We start from the raw sequence: 19,250 nt of genomic DNA, 5'->3' as shown, positions 1-19,250 counted from the left end.
GTAAGGGACTGAAAAAAGTGAAAAGTCTTGAAAAAGAACAGAGTTATAGGACTTATACTTAATTTCAAAATCTATTACAAAGCTACTGTAATCAAACAATATAGTATTGGCATAAGGGTAATGAATAGAAGTGAGTCCAGAAATAAATTCTAAAATAGGTTTAGCTGATTTTCAAAGAGGGTTCAAAAACCATTCAAAGAGATAAGAACAATCTTTTTCCAAAAAAATGTTGGGACACTGGATCACCATATGCAATAGAATGAATTTGGACCACGGCTTGAAAGTTAACTCAAAATGGATCAGGAAAAGTTAACTACATTAAAACTCTTAGAAGAATGCATAGAGACAAATCTCCAAGACCTCAGATTTGGTGATAGATTCACAGATGCAGCACTAATGAGGCTATCTGCAGCACAAGTTCAATACCTGGCCAGGGAGGTGGCCCACATAGCGCAGCAGACCTCTCCTGTCTCACCCACTGTACCCCTCAGCAGTGCATTTCAGTCAGTCTGCCTGCTCTGTTCCCCACTCTGTCTCTGGTGAATCCTCTCAACCCCCACACCTATGGCCTGTAGCCCAGTTCTTATATGCATAAATAAATAAATCTTTAAAAAAAGCATAAACAGCAACAAAAATATATAAATTGGGCTTCACTTTCTACACAAGACATTTTCAAAATGTTGAAAAGAATGTACAGAATGGGAGAAGATATCTGCAAATCATATATCTGAATAGGGCTCAGTATATTTAAAGAACTTTTACAACCCAATAACAAAGACAAGCAACCCAATTTAAAAAGGAACCTAAAAAAAGGGACCAAAGATTTGAATAGATATTTGTCCAAAGAAGTTATACAAGCAGTGATAAGCATAAAAAACGTATATCCAACATCATTAGTCATCAAGAAAATGAAGATCAAAACTGAAATGAGATGCCATTTTACACCTATAAGGATGGCTAAAGTTAACAAAAACAAACAAGTATTGGCAAGGATGTAGGGAAACTGCAATCCTTGTTAGTGGGGATGGAAAACAATGCTGAGGAAACAGTTTGTCACCTACTCAAAAGATTAAAACAGAGTTATACCATATGACCCCAAATTCTTTTCATTCAGCTGTGCCCAAGAGAAATGAAAATACATCCACTCTAAAACTTATACACAAATATTCATAGTATTATTCATAACCAATGAAGAACAAAATGTGGTATATCCATTCAATATAAAATTATTCAGCAAGAAAAAGGACTACGGTACTAATACATGCTAAAACATGGGCAACCTCAGAAACATTCTACAAAGTGAAAGAAGCCAGTCACAAAAGACTAGGTAAATTTCATCTCAACAAATCTGTTTTTTGAGATTTAAAAAAACAGAATAAGCACCTAATTTTTTTCATTTTTCTTCTCCAGATGTAATCTCAGCTCCTAAGGTTGTGTCTCCCTGTATATTCATATTTTGTACAGTGAACAACAACTGAAATGAAATCAACTATTGAAATTCAACTAAAAGCCAGTCCCTAAAATCTCAACTAACTTTCAAACAATTTGATTTCAACATTGATTCTGAAGATAAAATCAAATTCATATTACATAAAGACTACAAATACTCAGACGTTTATGCAAATTGCCAACTTTTCTGGATAAACAGTAATTCACATATGCTTTGATGAAAATGTAAATATTTACCTGTGTCAAAGGAACAAAATCCTATAAGCCTAGCATTCCCAAATGATGAAAAAAAAGCACATTTTTTTAAATTTCAGAATTAATTTTAAAGTATGTAGGATATACACAGTTGATGGTTTATATTAAACGATGTATATATACTCTGCTTTTGCTTATGACATTATGAACAGTCACAAAAGTAAGCACCTAAGGAAAATCATATATTAAAGTAAATCTCAGCTATTAATCTCAAAACACTCCTGAAAACATCTCAAGAACTCCTATTTTGGAAACTCCTTACATCAACAGTATTTCCAAAAATATTTACTATCTACGATGTGCCAAGCACTTTGCCTGGTACCAGGATACCACCGGGAGCTACAAACAGAGCTGCACCATGTTAGCAGGAAGGTTACTCCAAAACAGTGCTACCCAAATTTGCCTGATCATAACTTCAAGAGTTTGTTAAAAATCCGAAATCTGCCTCCCTGCCTTAGAGAGTCTGGTTTCATGCATGGACCTGGGGTAAGAGCCCCCACATTATCCCTAAGCTCTGGCCGTTTGGGGAGCACAATGCTCAGGGCCATTGCATCCAGCAGATGCCACACCTCCAAAGTTCACTTCACACAGCATCCCTCATCCTGACGCACACCCCGAACACGCCGGAACGCTGCGGGTCGATACGAAGCATCCCAAAATCACTTTGTGCTGAACCACTGACAGATTTGCTTCCTTCGTGGGACGAACAGCTCACTCCCTGAAAATTCCACCTGGAGCTAGCTGCACCTGAGCAGACACCTGTCTCCCGGCAGCTGCAGTCTCCCCCTCTCGTGGGCCCTATGTTGGGGGGCAGCCACCACTCTGCGGGGGTGGCGATGCCACACGCAGGAGGCGCCGACAGTCCACCCCCACCCACCCACCACCCACCGCCCACCCAGCCCCGGCGCGCACAAACACTCCCGTGGAAACTGAGGCGGGCAGGCTGCGGCACCGAACGCACCGCGGAACCGCGCGAGGCAGAGCGTGAACCCGAACCCGAACCCGAACCGCTGGGTGGATGCCGCCTCGCGGGCGCTGGCCAGCAGCCGAGGCCCGGCCCGGCTTGCACCGACGGAGTTTCACAAAGAAAGTCTCCCGGCCCGCGCCCCTCACGCACTCACCGGCGCCGGCGCCGGCGGCGACTCGGGCTCCCGCCGCCTCCGGTTCCGAGCCGGAGTCAGGCCCGGGGTGGGCTCGGGCGCGGGCGGCGGCGACTGCTCCATCCCCGCGGGGCCCGGGCCGCGTCCGCCTCGAGCTAACGGTCCCGCCAGCTAGGCGCGCGCGCCGGACCCGCGCGCCATGTTCCCGCCGTGCCGCGCGCCGCCGCGGGACCCCTCACCACCTCCCCGCCAGCGCGCACGCGCGCGCGCGCCCGCCGCGTCCGCGCCCCGCGCGCCCCGCGGATGCCGGCGCCCCGCCCCCAACCGCGCGCGCGCGCGCCCTCGCGGCGCCCCGTCCCCCGCGCGCACCGCGGCGCGCCCTCCCGCGCCGACCGCTGTTCCCGACGTCGCGCCCACCCCCGCCGCGCCCGGCCGGCCAGGCCCGAGAGCCGGCGGTTCTGCGCTTGGCTCAGCCGCCTGCCGCACTGCAGACGACCCAGCCCGAGCCCCTTCTGCGGCACCCCCTAGCCAAGGTCTGGGGCGAGAGTCTGGAACAGGCGAGAATGACGCTCTGAAGTGTTGGGGTGAGGGCGCCGCTGATGCGCTCAGGTCCCCGACGTGGAGGTGTGCAAGCACGTGCGCAGCGGACGGGGCACAGGGAATGCCCACAGGCCTGGAGAGCCCCAGTCAGGGGAGAAGCTTGAGGTTGCGTGTTGTTTCTCCGCTCAGTAGCGTGATTAAGGTCAGGTCTCTGGAAGACTGTTTGTCCTTTAAAAAGTTCGAAAACTTGGGCCTCCCCGGTGGCGCAGCAGTTGAGCGCTGGGTTGCGAAGCTGCCCGCGGCCTCTGCAGCGCCGGTTCGATCCCCGGCTGCTCCCCGGCCACCGGAGGAGGGTCCCACATGGCGCGCAGACCTCTCCTGCTGCCCGCTGCTCCCCTCAGCAGTGTACTTCGGTCCTTCTGCCTGCTCTGCTCCCCGCTCTGGCTCTGGTGAATTCTCCCACCCTCCCGCGCTTCTGACTGTACCCAGTGCATGTATAAACAAAAACAAATAAATAAATAAATAAAAGCATGCCTCTATTAAAAAAAAAAATTAAAAAAAAAAAGTTCGAAAACTTAATGGATATTGGGAGCACTCCGTGTAATAATTTCTATACAAAGTGTGGACAATTCACCTAGAACTTCACAAGCAGTAAGTGGATAACGAGACCCCTGAAGTAGTTGTGTTCAATGGTTGAAAACCAAGGGCTCTCGAAAAGGGAAATCTGGGTTTCAGATCTCAAACTGGAGTCTTGCACAGGTCGCTTGGCAGAGCCAGAGAGCTTTGATTTCTACATCTGCAAGGGGGAGAATGGGTGGGTTGACATTTTTCAGATGATGTGTGTATGTTCTGAGCACATTGGCTCCTGGCTGGCACCAAAGCTCTCCAGATTTCACTGGTATAATGCCAGCTCTCCAAATTTCACTGGTATAATGCCAGTGGTGCAAGACTTCCAAGACTCCCAAAGTTTAATGAAAGGGACTGTGCTCCCAAGCACTGTGGTATAATTAGCTGGGAGGGGTTTCCCCAACCTTGGTGCCTAAGGGACTGTTACTTCCCACATTTTCACTTTCCATACTCTGCCAATCCTCAAGTTGGCAGAAAGCCAACAGCAGAGAATGTTTTCCCTATGAGGAAAAAAGACGTCTTCAAAGGTCTTTTGGAGTTTGTAAGTTTGTAAGTTTGTAAGTGGTTGCATATATTAGGCTAAACTTTTTCAACCTGGAGTAAAACAAAAAAGGGAACATACCTGATCACTTTCCTAAAAAGTCCTGGGGTGGTAGCTGGATCCAGGTACAAGCAATCTCAGTTTTAATCTAGGCTCTGCTTCACTCTGTGATGACTTCGTTTTCATGCCACTCCCACCACATATCTGACCTGAAAACCTGAAGCTGTTTTCCTAATATTTCCAGCCAAAGACTCAGGATGGACTTGAAAGTGAGCAAAACTGAGGGGAACACTCATAGTTTGTGAGTTCTTCACCTGTGTGCTCATAATTGAAAGACATGGCTCAATTTCAGGGTGCAGCAGCAACAGGATTTATAAAGGGAGGTTGGGATAAGTTCCTGAGGCCACAAATGTTCAGCTTTCCTACCCCAGATAGGGGTAGGTAATCCACCAAAAGCTGCTCATGCAAGGTAGTGTTGTCCCTCTGTGAGCCTGGAATTGGTGGCACACAGGCAAGCAGTGGAACCAGGATCCAACTAGCCTATGGCTACTGGGGGTAGTCCCAGGTGCTGCTGAGGCAGCACGGCAACAGCTTCTCTCCTGAAGCCCAAATCTCCCTCCTGAAGCAGAGGTCAAATTTCTTTCTGAAGCTTCTTCCAAGCTGAGTGTAGTGCCAGCAAGGCACAGTGCAGGTCCTCTATTGATTCAGGCAGATGGGTAGAGGAGTCCTGGAGCCGTCAGTGACTTTTTCAGGCTTTTGGTGCTCTTTGTACACCATTTGTAGTGAGGTAACCAGCTGCTGGGTGGGCAGGGGTGCTGGGGGGCCAGGAGGCTGACAAACCTCTTAGCCCCCGGCGAATCTTTACTCTTTCTGAGCTCTCTGGCATTCTTTCGTGGTCTCTTCTGCACCCCACTGCATGGTCCTCTGCCGCCCAGTCCTCTGCTACCTCAGCCCTTATATGCTCAGTCTCCCAGCTCAGCTGTGCCCACTTATGCACGCCCACCCATGCTCTAGGTACCACCATTAGGCATGCGTATAAGACCACAGGTATGGATCACTGATGCTAATGGCAGGATGGTGGAAAAAATTGCCAACTTCAATTTACCCTACACTGAGTAGGGTAAATTTACCCTACCTCTTTTCCAACCCAAGTCTCCCAAGCAGTCTCAAGCCTCTCCCCTCCAGCCAGCTCTGTCCCTCTCTGAAGCTAGGGCTTATCTGCCTCCTCAAATCTGATTGGTCCACTTTCCAAACCAGCTGTTGCCAAGACTTAATTGGTGCTGGGCCAAGCTTGAACCTAGTTGATGCCAATTAGGTTCAGACTTGTTTCGGAACTCAGACCTATTAGATTCATTTTCAAAACCAGCTCAGGATTCAAAACCCAAACCCTGATCATGTGTCCTTCCTGCCCTGTACTATCTCACACCAGAGCTGCTCAGATAAACTCTGCTGTATCTGAATAGTGCTGGCCATCTTCAAATCTGACCCACAAACCTCCAATACTGTGAGGTTTTTCCTCTTGCATGGAAACTCCTGCCTATTCTTCAGAAGGGAGGGGAGTTATTTCAGCCACTGGGAAATGCCCCTCAACCTCTACTTCCACCACCAGCCCAAGGCTGACCTGGCATTTTCCAAAACTGCTTTGTTAAAGGCATCTCGATGATTCACCAATTTTGTGTGCTCCCTGAAAGACCTGAGCTGATATTTCCTGGCTCAAGAACTTTTTAAAAAATATGTATTTATGCACAGAACAACTAGGGTGTAGGCCAAAGGTGCAGGTGTAAGAAGATTCACCAGAGACAGAGTGGGGAGTAGAACAGGCAGATCTACTGAAATACACTGCTAAGAGGAGCAGCAGACAGAGTGGTCTACTATATGTGGGTTAGCACCCTGACCAGGGATGCAACTCAGACCATAGCAGTGATAGCGGATAGTGCCAAGACAACCCCTAGGCCACCAGGGAGGCCCCCTCAAGAACTTCCTATGACTCCCTCTGCCTACTTATATGGCCCTCCCACCTTTAACAATAGACACCAACATTGATGGATTCCTTACCATATGCCAGTTTTTTAATTTTTTTTTTAAAGATTTATTTACTTATACAAGCACAGGGTACAGAGGGTGAGAGAATTCACCAGAGCCAGAGCAGGGAACAGAACAGGCAGAAGGAACAGGCTGAGGGGAGCAGCGGGTGCCAGGAGAGGTCTGCGCGCCATGTGGGACCCTCGCCCGGTGGCTGGGGATCGAACCGGCGCTGCAGAGGCTGCGGGCAACTTCACAACCCAGCGCTCAACCGCTGCGCCACCGGAGAGGCCCAGTTTTTAAATTTTTTTTTTTAAAGATTTACTGGGGTGTAGGGCAGTGGTGGAGGGGTGGTGGTGATGAGCAGATTCACCAGAGACAGAGTAGGGAGCAGAACAGGCAGATCTACTGAAATATACTGCTGAGGGGAGCAGCAGCCAAGACAAGAAAGGTCTGCTGTGCCATGTAGGTCAGCTCCCTGGCTAGGGATCGAACTTTGGCTGCAGTGACAATTGATAGCTTCATAGCGCTGAGACTTAACCCCTTGCACCACCAGGGATGCACCTATGCTTGTCTCTTTAAATGTGCTTTCCACCATTGGCTCCTCGCAAATACCATATGAGGCTAGTACTCTTATTGTACTCGTTTTACAGATAAGGAAATGAAAGCAATTTGTGCTTTCCCAAAGTCAAAGTCAGGAAGCGCAAAGAACTCAGATTAGCACAATGTTGTTCCTACCACCAATGTTGGTATCACAGTTCCATTTGCTACTATTTCAAAGTGTTGTAGGGATAAATGGAGTTACTCAGGCTCTTTTTCATCTCCCACCACCAGTCTCTTACAGCCACCACCTGTGGTCCTGCTTTCCACCCAGGTTTTCATTGCCCACATGCTGGTGAAAAAAAATTCTTGAGAGCACAAGCATGGGGCACATGTAAACACCCAGGGCTGAGAATCCTGAGCATGGGGCGCACATGCCTACGATTACAAACAGCAGAGCAAGAAGCCGGAGAGCACAAGGCGTGCAGACCTATAAGTACGGAGGCCCTGGGTGGAAGACCACTATGAGATTGCAAGGGAAAGGAGGAGGGAGAGGAGGAAACGGGAGAGTAAGAAACCAGAGGGAGCAAGGTGATCACGGGCTGAAGACTCAGTTACTGCCTCTCCCTGCTTGCTGGTCTGTCTGTACCTGGTCCCCTGTTCCAACATTAAAGGCCTGTCAAATCTACTGAGGACTCTGAGATTCTTTTCTGTTTGCCCGAGTCCACAATGAACCTGCCCTGTGCGTGGTTTAGTGCCCCACATGGCCACCACTAGCGACACTGCAAGATGTACAATGTAAGGAGCCTCTAGGGAGCTCTTCAGCTCCCTATTGGGGGACAGGGAGATACCTTTACCATCTTCCCTGTCCCCATGACTTCATGAGATTGGGAAAAAGAATTTCCCAAAGAAAATTAAAGTAACGAAGTGCATGGTAGGTGGCCCCAGGTCAGCAACAGATGTCATCCCATTGATAATTTTTTTCCTATGGTATGGCTGTTGTTACAAATTACCACAAAGTGGGTGATTTAAGAAAGACAAAATTATTCTTAGTTTTGTGGTCAAAATTCTGAGATCAGTTGTACTTGGCTAAAATCCAGTTGTAAAGGATCTGTTCTTTCAGGAGGCTCTGAGTAAATAACTCATGTCCTTGCTTTTTCACATTTTACTGGCTGCCTGTATTTCATTTATGGCCCCATCCTCCATTTTCAAAGTGTATCACTTCATCTCTTCTGATGGACCCTTCCTGTGCCCTCTTAACAGAAACATTGTAATAACATAGGGTCTACCTGGATAAAACTCAATCATTTTCCTCTCAAAAGGCTTAGCCTAATCACATCTTAAAAGTCTCTTTGACATGTAATGGAATATATTCATACATTCTGAGGATTAAATGAAAAAATCTTTGGGGAACATTGTTCAACCTACCATGGTAGATATAATCAGAGGGAGTTACTACAAAGTGCTCTGGAAACAGAGAAGTGTTGACCTCACGCCCCAAGAAACCACAGGTTTCAGATTAAGTATTCAAATGATCTTAAAACCCATCTAATTTGGCAATCTCAGCCTCATTCTTTAAATGTGCAAACCACCTATATACAAATTATGTGCCCCCTGCACTAGGCCAGCCAAGTTTCGGAATGCTTGTACATTCTTTTAATGGAAATCACCAATCACCACCTCTATTGTCTGGGGCAAAAGCTGTGTACCCCAATCCTGCTGGCTGGCTCACCAGTAGCATGTGAATCAAGGTGCTAGATTCAGGGTATGGCAAGCAAGTTCCAAAATTCAACAGAAGAATCAGAGGATTGAGAAGAGGCCTGGGGCCTTCTTGGTGGTGCAAGGGGTTAAGTTTCAGCACTACGAAGCTATCAGCAGCCACTGCAGCAGGAGTTCAATCGCTGGCCAGGGAACTAACCCACATGGTGCAGCAGACCTCTCCTGTCTCACAGGACTCTGCTGGGTATTATGTTTAATACAGTTGATGTCCCATGTCCCCTTCCTATTAATCAAGTAAAGTTTGAATCTTAACTTATATGACCCTATGGTTTCTGCAATTATGGTCCTGTATCTTTAGGAAGGTGAGGATGAGAATTTAAAACTGGTGTGTAGAATACGCACCAAGGTACCTACCATTTCTTGAGGACCAACCAATGTCTATAAACCCCGCTACTAACCTCGCTGTGCCCCTTTCCCCATAACTTTCCAAGAGCCTTTAGAATTTGTATGCAACTCACCCAGGTTGAGGTCAGGCATACAGCCTGAGCAACTTGCTGATAACAGCAAGGTGGGGCTCCAAATGAAAGGCACACAACTTCAAGTACACACACACAAAAGGCATGTAACTGGAGAGCTGATCATCAAGCAGAAGCCCAAGTTCCAGGTTCCATTAGAGTTTTAATTGTGCATTAATGATTATGGAAAGAGCAATTGTTCCCAAAATCGAAATACAAACTACAAAAAAATGGGTTAAAAGAAAATGACAGCAGGGCTCATTTCTCGTGTGTTCAACCAGTGCTCATGAGAGAGCAGCACACACAGCCAGACGCTTTGTGGTGTTAGCATCCTCTGCTTCCTCTTCAAGATGACGCTTTTGACTTGTGGAAGGCTGGCGATAAAGGAAAAAAGAGAGCTGTTCAAAGAAAACCACTGGCTTCTTTAAGATGATCAGTTTCCTAAGATGCTTCTGGTAAATTTGGGACATTCCATGTGAAACTTCTAGTACCATAAATTACAGATTGTCCTCACTGACATCTGAATCCCCATTACAGCTACCACTGCCACCCCAGATTCCAACAAGCTTATCATAATGACAGTTCTCTCCCTTGTGGCCTCCAACTGCTCAATGATATATACTGAAAGTAAGCAGTATAACCAGTCTCCTCTCAATAGTCCTCACCTAAATTATGGAGTTTTAAAAGGACTATAATACCTCTCACTGTAAGAAATACTCTTACTTGCAGAGATACTCCTTTGTGGGAGAAATAATCTCTTTACGTCTTTTATAAAACTACCAGAAGCAACTGGGAAGAGGAGTGTTATCATTCACCAAAAGAAGGCAGGAAAGGAATGAACAGATACTAATTTAGATTTACAAAGGCTTTAGAAGAATAAAATTTTAGTCAATAAATCATGAATCACTTGCCCAAAGTTAAAAACTTTTCAACAAATGTAAAACTGAGCCTCCAGCAGTCTTCTCATCTTGGCTTGCAGGAAACATCTTGAATGAAAATCCCTTGCTGTGCTTCTCTACTGCATTAAACATACTTTCCATTATCAACTCTAAGGGTGCTGGAGTAGATCAAGCCAAAACAAAGTATCTAATTACATGCATCCATTAAAAATGTTAAGCAATTGCTACTAAGGAGACTATTCAAACTCATGGCCCTTGCTCATCAGCATTTCAAACTGCACTACATTTAATGAACATTGGAATACCTGGGCTGAAACTGGGGATAGAGCTGTTGACTTATTTTCTTCAAATAGCAAATTATGAAACTTTCTCTTCATGTCCTCATCCTGTGAAGAAATGAAAAACATAAGATAAGCAAGCTATGTCTGAGGGAAGCAAAGTGCCTAGAAACATAGAGTTAGGGTGCTGCTGGCAATAGAGAAGTGAGCTGTTTGTCTACCAAGAGACATAATCTTGCCAAAGCTCCAAGCTCCACATATTCATCCCCTCTACATTCCTGGAATCATCTAAATACCAGCAGACAGTGCTCAACAGACACTGGCCGAATCAAATCCACAGGTCAAAAACCTCTCAGGTTGTCAGAGAACCACAAATCCTAACAGTCAAAACTTTCAGGACCTGCATTTCATCTCAGATCCTGAGATGGGAATCAGGACATCAGAGGCTACAACTTCCCAAATCTTTCCAGGTATCCCTTCCCACTGATTAATAAAATCAGTTTGTGGGGCCACTGTAATAATCCAACCCAGCACCCTAAGAAGAGTCACCCAGCAAGTGCTGTACAATTGGCCTGAAGTATGTCAAGCCCACAATATCCCAGATCTTATGTAATGACAAAGGAAGATGAGATGTCAGTCACTCACTCAAGTATTGTGTTCAGAGCAATGCAGGTGTTTCTTGCTGCTGAAGAGAGAAATGATGAGAGGCAGACTACCCAGATGTGTATGAAGGTTACTCCAATATTCCTGGACATTCATACTACAGGATACAAGGATTTGCATCTGGCCCTGAGAGGTGACCAGGTGCAGCTGCCCCCACCTTTGACAAGGTGAAATATCCATGAATAGGATTGTGAGCTTTGAGGCTGAATAGAAGCCCATGTCAGTCATTCACTCAAGTAGTGTGTGCAGAATACAGACCCAGATATGACTGATTCCAGAGTTTCATGTAATTTCCCATACAACCCCCATACCACTCCTCCCACTAAGCCAAGTGCATCATGGTAGGTAAGGGGAGAGGATATAGGAGTGAAGGCTCTCAACATTCAGCAATTTAACAGATAAAGACAAATTGTAGTGCTCAAGAATTCATTTGCCTGTTTTACATCCAGCGTGAGAATCACCTGCTTCTATCATTATTTATTGAGTTACTCAGTGTAGCTCCCTAATGCCCATTTTGAGCGTGCCAAGTTGATGTGGATTCCACTCTGCACTCTCCCTTAGGATCTCACTTCTCAAGCAGTGCCACTCCCATAGGCTCTGCCCTTATTTTCTCCTATTCCTGCTCATAGCCTCCACCATGAATGTCTGCCTTGTCTATCTGTCCACCTTACTTACCTTCTCATTCACTCAAGGAACAAATATTTCCTAAACAGCCTTAGAAGTCAGACCCTGTCTCACCTGTTGTTCCCCTCAGCAGTGTATTTTCAGTCAATCTACCTATCCTGCTCTCTACTATGTCTCTGTTGAATCCTCTTACCTCCACCCCCTCCATACACACACACATCTGGCCTATACCCCAGTTCTTGTATGCATAAATAAATCTTAAAAAAACAAAAAGACACCTGCACCTCTATGTTTGTTACAGCACTATTTACAATAGATAAGCTATGGAAACAACCCAAATGCCCAAAAATAGATGGATCAAGAAGATGTGATATATATACACAATGGAATAGTACTTAGCAATCAAAAGATAAACTCATGCCATTTGCAAAACATGGATGGAACTGGGAGGAATCATGCTCAGCAAAATAAGCCAGAAAGAAAAAGAAAAATATCGGATGGTTTCACTTATAGGAGGAATGTAGAGCATCCAAATAAGGGATCAGGGGGAAAAAAGTTATTATAATAAAGAGGAAATCAAAATCAACAAGCAACTATAAACCAGAGACATTTTGTAGGGGGGAGAGAAAGGAGTAGGATCAAAACAGGGCTGGGAAGAGCACAGGGGACTGTGGTGATGGTGCACGGGTAAACTGGTAGTGGGAATTTCATGGGGACTATAACCAAGATGAGAAAGCATACATTGTAAAAAAAAAAAAAAAAGAAGAAGAAGAAGAAGATGTAAAAAATATATAAAATTAAAAAAATAATAATTTTGAAGGAAAAAAAAAACACAACAGTGTATCTCCTCCCCAATTTATATATGGAAGCCCTAACCTCCAGTAATGTGACTGTATCTGGAGAAAGGAGCTTTAAAGAAGTAACTAAGTCAAAATGAGGCTGCTGGGGCCTCCCTGGTGGCGCAAGGGGTTAAGTCGCAGCACTATGAAGATACCTGCAGCCACTGCAGCACAAGTTCGATCCCCAGGCAGGGAGGTGACCCACATGGCGCAGCAGACCTCTCCTGTCTCGCCCGCTGCTCCCCTCTGCAGTGTATTTCAGTCAATCTGCCTGTTCTGTTCCCCACTCTTCTATGGTGAATCCTCTCTCACACACACACACCCCTCTGGGCTGTCCCCCAATTTTTGTATGCATAAATAAATAAATCTTCAAAAAAACAAAAAACAAAATGAGGTTGTTGGGAAGGAGAGGGTATTAATACAATATCACTGGCATCCTCAAAACAAGAGAAAAGACTGCAGGGATGTGACCACACAGAGAAAAGGCTGTGTGAGGACAAAGGGTGGCCACCCACAAGGCAAGGAAAGGTCTCAGGAGAAACCAAGATGCTAACACCTTGAAACTGGATTTCTAGCCTCCAAATCTCTGAGAAAATAGATGTCTATTGTTAAGCCACCCACTCTGTAGCATTTTGTCTGGCAGCCTGAGAAAACAAATATGCCCATGGCGTCCCAGACCACGTAAGTCTTTATACCATCCTCATAGGGGCTAATAAGCCCGTGGGTACCTGAAAGCTGAGGGCAGTGACCCCAGTTATCCCAGTGATGTGCCATACTAGGCATCCAGCCCTGCTACCCCATGCATCATACCACTCCATCAGACTGTCAGCTTCCCAAAGCCAGGCCTCCTCCTTAAACCGACAGTGCCTAACAGTGCTTGACACATGAACTCATTAACTGTCCTCTGACAGAATGAATGCATGAAGACATGAAACCTCAATAAAGTGCCCCTGATGTGGCAGTTCTTCAGTGTGGCAGAAGGGAGTTGACCACAAGGCTATCTGGACCTGCATTTAAAACAAGGCATCAAGGGGCCTCCCTGGTGGCTCAAGGGGTTAAGCACCACACTATAAAGCAGTCCGTAGCCTCTGTAGCACGAGTTCGAATCCCGGCCGGCCAGGGAGCAGCCCATATGGCGCAGCAGACCTCTCCTGTCTCGCCTGCTGTTCCCTTTAGTGGTGTACTTTGGTTGATCTGCCTGTTCTGTTCCCCACTCTGTCTCTGGTGAATCCTCTCACCCCCCGCATCTCTGGCCTGTACCCCAGCTCTTGTATGCATTAATAAATAAATCTTTAAAAAGAAAATAAATAAAAAATAAAACAAGCCATCAATAATGATAGAAAAAAGTACTCATCAGGCCATACACAGGAATGTGTATCTATAAATATCCCTCCTTTGAAATGTCCACAATCTATTCAAAAACTATACATTATAATATGCCTCAAAGACAAGAAGGAAATAATTAATTTCAGGCAGTGACCATGAGGGAGAAAGTGGATACAAGGAATGCTCCTCAAACCAGATACTCTGTTTATGACAACACAGAGGCTGAAACTCACATTGCAAACACTCAATCTAGTGCCAAAATAAAAAAAAAAAAAAAACATTTGGTTTTTTTCAGAAACATTGAATTTTTCCCAAAATAAAACCAGATTGATCACTAGATGGTTTACTGGGGCAATTGTGTCCTTGTCCTCCTGAAATATTTACTCCACCTTTTGCTGCAAAAACAAAATGTGGACAAGAGAGGATTTAAGCGAGACCCCTGTGGCAGGGATGACTTTCACCTTTTTCTTGCTTGTTAATAATAGCTTTCTTTTGAGACAAAAAGTACAAGAAAAATAGGCTATGTCTATTCATAAACTTTGGGCAAATGCAAACCCTGTTCCCAGGTCCTCCATTTTTCTCAAAGCTAACACAGCTCCTCTCCATCCAGATTTGGTCCCCAAGAGTTTCCCTATTAGGGCACATGAAAAGACCCAAGAGGCATGTTTTTCTTTTTTCATCAAAATTAAATCCCCACATGCAAAGGGCACCCTTTGTTTCCAAATTCCTTTTCTCAAGGATCCTGCTGTTTCAAATCTGTGAGGTCTATTAAGTGCTAAATCATCTGGCAGATTTCTTGGGGGGACTGCTGTTTCCAGGGCAACAATTCAAACACACATATCTATTTTTTTCTTCTTTTAAGGATTTGTTATTCCAGCCCAAGCTGGCCTGAGCAAAACCGTTAGGGGTAGAAGGTTGGAAGAAAGCCTGGGACAGTCTTCCCAGAGTCCCAGAACACAGTGCAGAGACTGGATGGCAGAGGAGTTGCTGGACCAGTCATCCTCAGGGTAGCAGTCTCCAGTTCAAGTTCCCACAAAGAACAGAAAGACCAAATGAAGGGCAGCAGAGGTATAGGTGTGCTCATTGGCACGTACACTTAACAGAAGATCTGACATCCCTCAGGGATGATTAGGCCAGCAAAGTCACAAAAGACTTCCAACTCTGGCAGCTGGAATGAGCTCAGCACATAATCTAATGGGAGCCACACCCCCAGCAGGGACTCGGAGGTAATGCAGACTTGAAAGGTGCAGGTAACAGTCTGCACCAATGACACACTTGTGCATCATGAACTACAAGTGGGACCCATTATGTCCAATCACTTATGCTTAAGAAATAGCTGGATTCTCCCCCAGGAAGGCTGTCCTCCTCTCCTTCCTCCTCCCCCTGCTTCCCTGATTTAAGACTGAAAATTGTATGTGAAGGGTTGAGGGAGGAGAGTTGAGGGAAGAAGGGACACAGCTTAGGGTGGAGACGCAGAGCTAGAACAAATTCTCAAAGGAACACAGCCAAATTGTAGACTCAGGGACCAAGTTTGGAACTAAGATAGCCATTAAGTGAACCTGTCCATCAAAGAGCCATCAGTAAAGTTGAAAAGGTTGCAGTCTCCCCAACAGATACACCCACATACACATGCCCCATATACCTTGAGCTTGATCTAAAGCAATCTCACTAAACAGAACAGACAAAGCAAATACTATGTGTTTTCACGCTCTTTTTATCTCTCAGATAGTGAAGGTGCCCCATACCCACCTGAAGCCATGGGTGTCTTAAGGCTTCTTCTGTTGTAAAACGTGTCTTTGGATCCACTACCAACAACTTCTTGACAAGGTCCAGAGCTAGAGTATTAAGACAATTTGGCAAATCACAGTGAAAAGAAATAAGTACAATCAATTAGCTACATTAAAGTATGCCAGAATCATAGGTCAACATACAGAAAGAGGAGAGAGGGGCAAAGATCATCAGGAACTCAGCAGGTATGGTGGGCAGGACCCTCTGATCTTCCTTACTCACTCTCTGTACTCATCAAGAGTGGCCTGAGAACACCAAGAATTATTATGCTCCCCATGTCTCCATCACAGTTACCTCTTAACTCTGTTCTCTCTCTCGGTGTTGGACTCAAGTTCAAACTAATTAAAGCTGAACTTCTACCCAGTTCTACAACACTCACAGCACTCAGTGTTTTGGAACTCTCCCTAAGACCCGTGCATTGAAGGTAAGAGTTCCTCAGTTAAGGAGAGGCTCCTTGGAAATAACAGACCTCCCAGAAACAAAGCTGGACAATCAGCAACAAGTAGAGGCTGGCTTGAATACTGCAACCTTACTCCTTTCACTTACCGCAATAATCTGGACACTAAACACAATAATCTATGCTACATTATTTGACATTCAGTTTTAGTGTGGGATTTTTTTTCCTTTGGGATATACAAAGTTGCATTTTTAAGTTCTAAACCACAAAGTGACTACTAACATGGAGCTCTTACTATATTTTCTTACTTAAAGAAACCTTGTTACTAAAAGTCAACGTACTACTTTGTTTAAATAGGTACCAGGCACTTGTGTATGTCACATTTAACCTTCTCAAAAACCCTTTAAAGTTAAGGGTTACGGTGCTCCCTTCACAAAAAAGGAGGGGGGAAATGAAGACAGAGAGGTTAAGTGACTTTTCTGAGGGTCACAGAGCTAAGAAATGGCAGAGCCCAGACTTTAGCCTCTTTCTGCCTGGCTTTGGGGCTAATGTTCTTTTTGTTTGTTTGTTTGTTTGTTTGTTTTGTTTATACATGCACTGGGTACAGTCAGAAGCACAGGAGGGTGAGAGAATTCACCAGAGCCAGAGCGGGGAGCAGAGCAGGCAGACTGACGAAGTATGAAGTACACTGCTGAAGGGAGCAGCGGGCGGCAGGAGAGGTCTGTGCGCCATGTGGGACCCTCACCCGGTGGCCGGGGAGCAGCCGGGGATCAAACCGGCACCGCAGAGGCCACGGGCAGCTTCGCAACCCAGCGCTCAAGCGCTGCGCCACCGGGGAGGCCCGGGGCTAATGTTCTTAACTAACTTCTTTTGTCTCTCAAATGGTGCAAAATTAACAGAAAAGAATAAAAGTGACAGGAGAAAACAATCACAGGATTGAAAAAGAAACTCCCACCACAGCATATACACAGATTTTAGCAAAAGCAAATTCTTAATCCTTTTGTAACCATACCCTGCTCTGAGACCTCTGCCCAGATCTTGGGAACGAAGTTGTATTTTCCACTGGTGATCTGATCCTTCAGTGACATTTGATTCTTAGCATCAGAGAAAGGTGGATACCCACTCAGGCTTAATATTGGTAGAAAGAGAAAGGAAAATAAATCAAGTGGCATTCTCAGTGGCATTTGGATACACAGATTTATTTTTCAGCATAATGAAAGATTGGATTTTTCTTTAACTAATGGTAAAAAAAAAAAAAATGACCTAAATTATACACAAGTCCAATTATACCTGGACACGTATCTGATTGCACTGAATTACCTCTAACCAGACTCAAGCAAAGAAAACTTTTCTTACCAAATGAAAAGAATCACTCCCAAACTCCAGCAGTCTACAGCACGGTTATAACCAGCAGTCTCAAAGGAAACAAGAACCTCAGGGGCCAGGTAGGTGGGGGTTCCACATAGGGTTTTCATGAGAGAGGTCTCTCCCAAAATCTTGGACTGCCCAAAATCAGTAATCTAAAATTAAGGACAAAAGGGAGTCATTTTTAATGATCACAAAAAAGATTAACATAGTCCACAGGTTCCAAAAGACATGCCTGCTAGATCAGCTTCTATCCTACAGTTCTTACCTGCTGTTAATCTGGAATCTACAAATTCATGTCTAATAGTTGCGAACAATACAACTTATTTTGCTTAAATTCCAGGTCCAAGGAATCTCAAGACCTAGGTTTTCCAAGTTGTCTATGATTTTTAATCTTTTAAGAGGTTACAAATAGGCTTAAGAGGCTAATTGCTGACACTCTAGGATTCTAGTTAGATAAATTCATGTGGTTCTTCTTAGCCCCAGCTTCTCAACCTTGCCTGTACCTTAGAACCATAAGGAGCCTGGGAAAAACATTTATACCTGGGTAGCAACTTCAAAGATTCTGAGGAAAAGCTTGAGTGTCATTATTTTTTTTTCATCAATAGGGGATGAGATTGAAAAGTGAAGCCAGGCTTGGGAAGCACAACTTTAGATGGAGGTAAAGGGGAAGACAGGGAATGTGATTCACTCATTTATCTAAAACCTTCCTCTTTCTCTCTGAATGTAAGTGACTTATACACAGTGGAACTCAATAAATGTGCATTAGAATCTGGATTGGAGCCATCACACCAGATCTCTACAATAATTTTAAAATAATTTATTAAATAGTTCTCAACCTTTTAATGCTCCCATTTTTTACTTGATTTATTTAAAAATTTTCTGAAAAGAAACCTACTGTAGTTGTCACAAACAAAATATAAATGTATTACCTTTACCAGACAGTCCTCTTCTTGAGATGAGAGTAGAACATTCTCTGGTTTTAAGTCCCGATGAATAATGCCATTTTCATGAAGGTACTAGAAAAAAGGGATGGCGTGGACCTTAGATTTATGGATTAGGCACATGAACAGAGACAGACAGGCAGACACACACACATCTTACAGCTGGGTGAAACTATAAGCCATGTTATCCATACCATCTTTCTCAGAAAGATGGTTTCCTAGAAAATTACTGGGTAAAAGGGTTACTGTTTACAAATTTAAGGAAATCTCTGAAAAGCAGAAAAGGAAAAAGCAACTTATGGCAGTAGACCTTTTATTTCATGTTTTAAGATACTAAAAATAGCACATTGGCAGAAAATTAGTAATAAAAATATAAATGGGTGTTATAAAATATTTGGGGACCATTTAAAATAAACCACAAAAATTCCACAAAAATGATTTATGTGGTTTTTCTAACTCTGAGAATATTTTAAAGGGAATCTGTAAAATAAATATTTGTAAATTATCTGTTTAAATACCTAACATATTCCTAGAGACAAAGATTTAATCTTCAAAAACTTTATGGTATGAAATAGAATGTTGATGTATCTTTGTATTTTAATTATCATACACGGAGTCATTTCTCTAGAAAAAAATGTCCCCTATGGACCTCCCTGGTGGTGCACAGGGTTAAGTCGCAGTACTATGAAGCTATCTGCAGCCACTGCAACATGAGTTCCATCCCCGGCCAGGGAGGTACCCACATGGCACAGCAGACCTCTCCTGTCTTGCCCGCTGCTCCCCTCAGCGGTGTATTTCAGTCAATCCACCTATTATGCT

The 19,250-nt window shown here is 44.6% G+C and overlaps 2 protein-coding genes across 6 annotated transcripts in view; both read right to left on the bottom strand.

Moving 5' to 3' along the window:
- TTC28 (tetratricopeptide repeat domain 28) overlaps positions 1-3,038 on the bottom strand; it is a gene marked incomplete at its 3' end in the record, with an annotated part of 577,903 nt that extends 574,865 nt beyond the window's left edge. For all 3 annotated transcript variants that reach the window (XM_084254147.1, XM_084254149.1, XM_084254148.1), the window contains exon 1: positions 2,826-3,038. In XM_084254147.1, the coding sequence (XP_084110273.1) occupies positions 2,826-2,927 (102 nt within the window). In that variant the 5' untranslated portion in view covers positions 2,928-3,038. The remainder of the gene's footprint in view (positions 1-2,825) is intronic.
- A 6,532-nt stretch (positions 3,039-9,570) lies between these two features.
- Positions 9,571-19,250, bottom strand: part of CHEK2 (checkpoint kinase 2) — a gene marked incomplete at its 5' end in the record, with an annotated part of 32,130 nt that continues 22,450 nt past the window's right edge. For 2 of the 3 annotated variants that reach the window (XM_084254228.1, XM_084254226.1), the window contains 6 exons: positions 9,571-9,682; positions 10,513-10,593; positions 15,687-15,772; positions 17,135-17,250; positions 17,479-17,642; positions 18,420-18,506. In XM_084254228.1, the coding sequence (XP_084110354.1) occupies positions 9,593-9,682; positions 10,513-10,593; positions 15,687-15,772; positions 17,135-17,250; positions 17,479-17,642; positions 18,420-18,506 (624 nt within the window). In that variant the 3' untranslated portion in view covers positions 9,571-9,592. The remainder of the gene's footprint in view (positions 9,683-10,512; positions 10,594-15,686; positions 15,773-17,134; positions 17,251-17,478; positions 17,643-18,419; positions 18,507-19,250) is intronic. The other variant, XM_084254227.1, reaches the window with a different exon arrangement.

This window comes from Talpa europaea, assembly GCF_964194135.1.
Source record: "Talpa europaea genome assembly, chromosome: 14".
Taxonomy (NCBI): domain Eukaryota; kingdom Metazoa; phylum Chordata; class Mammalia; order Eulipotyphla; family Talpidae; genus Talpa; species Talpa europaea.
This window is presented reverse-complemented; position numbering and strand designations above follow the sequence as displayed.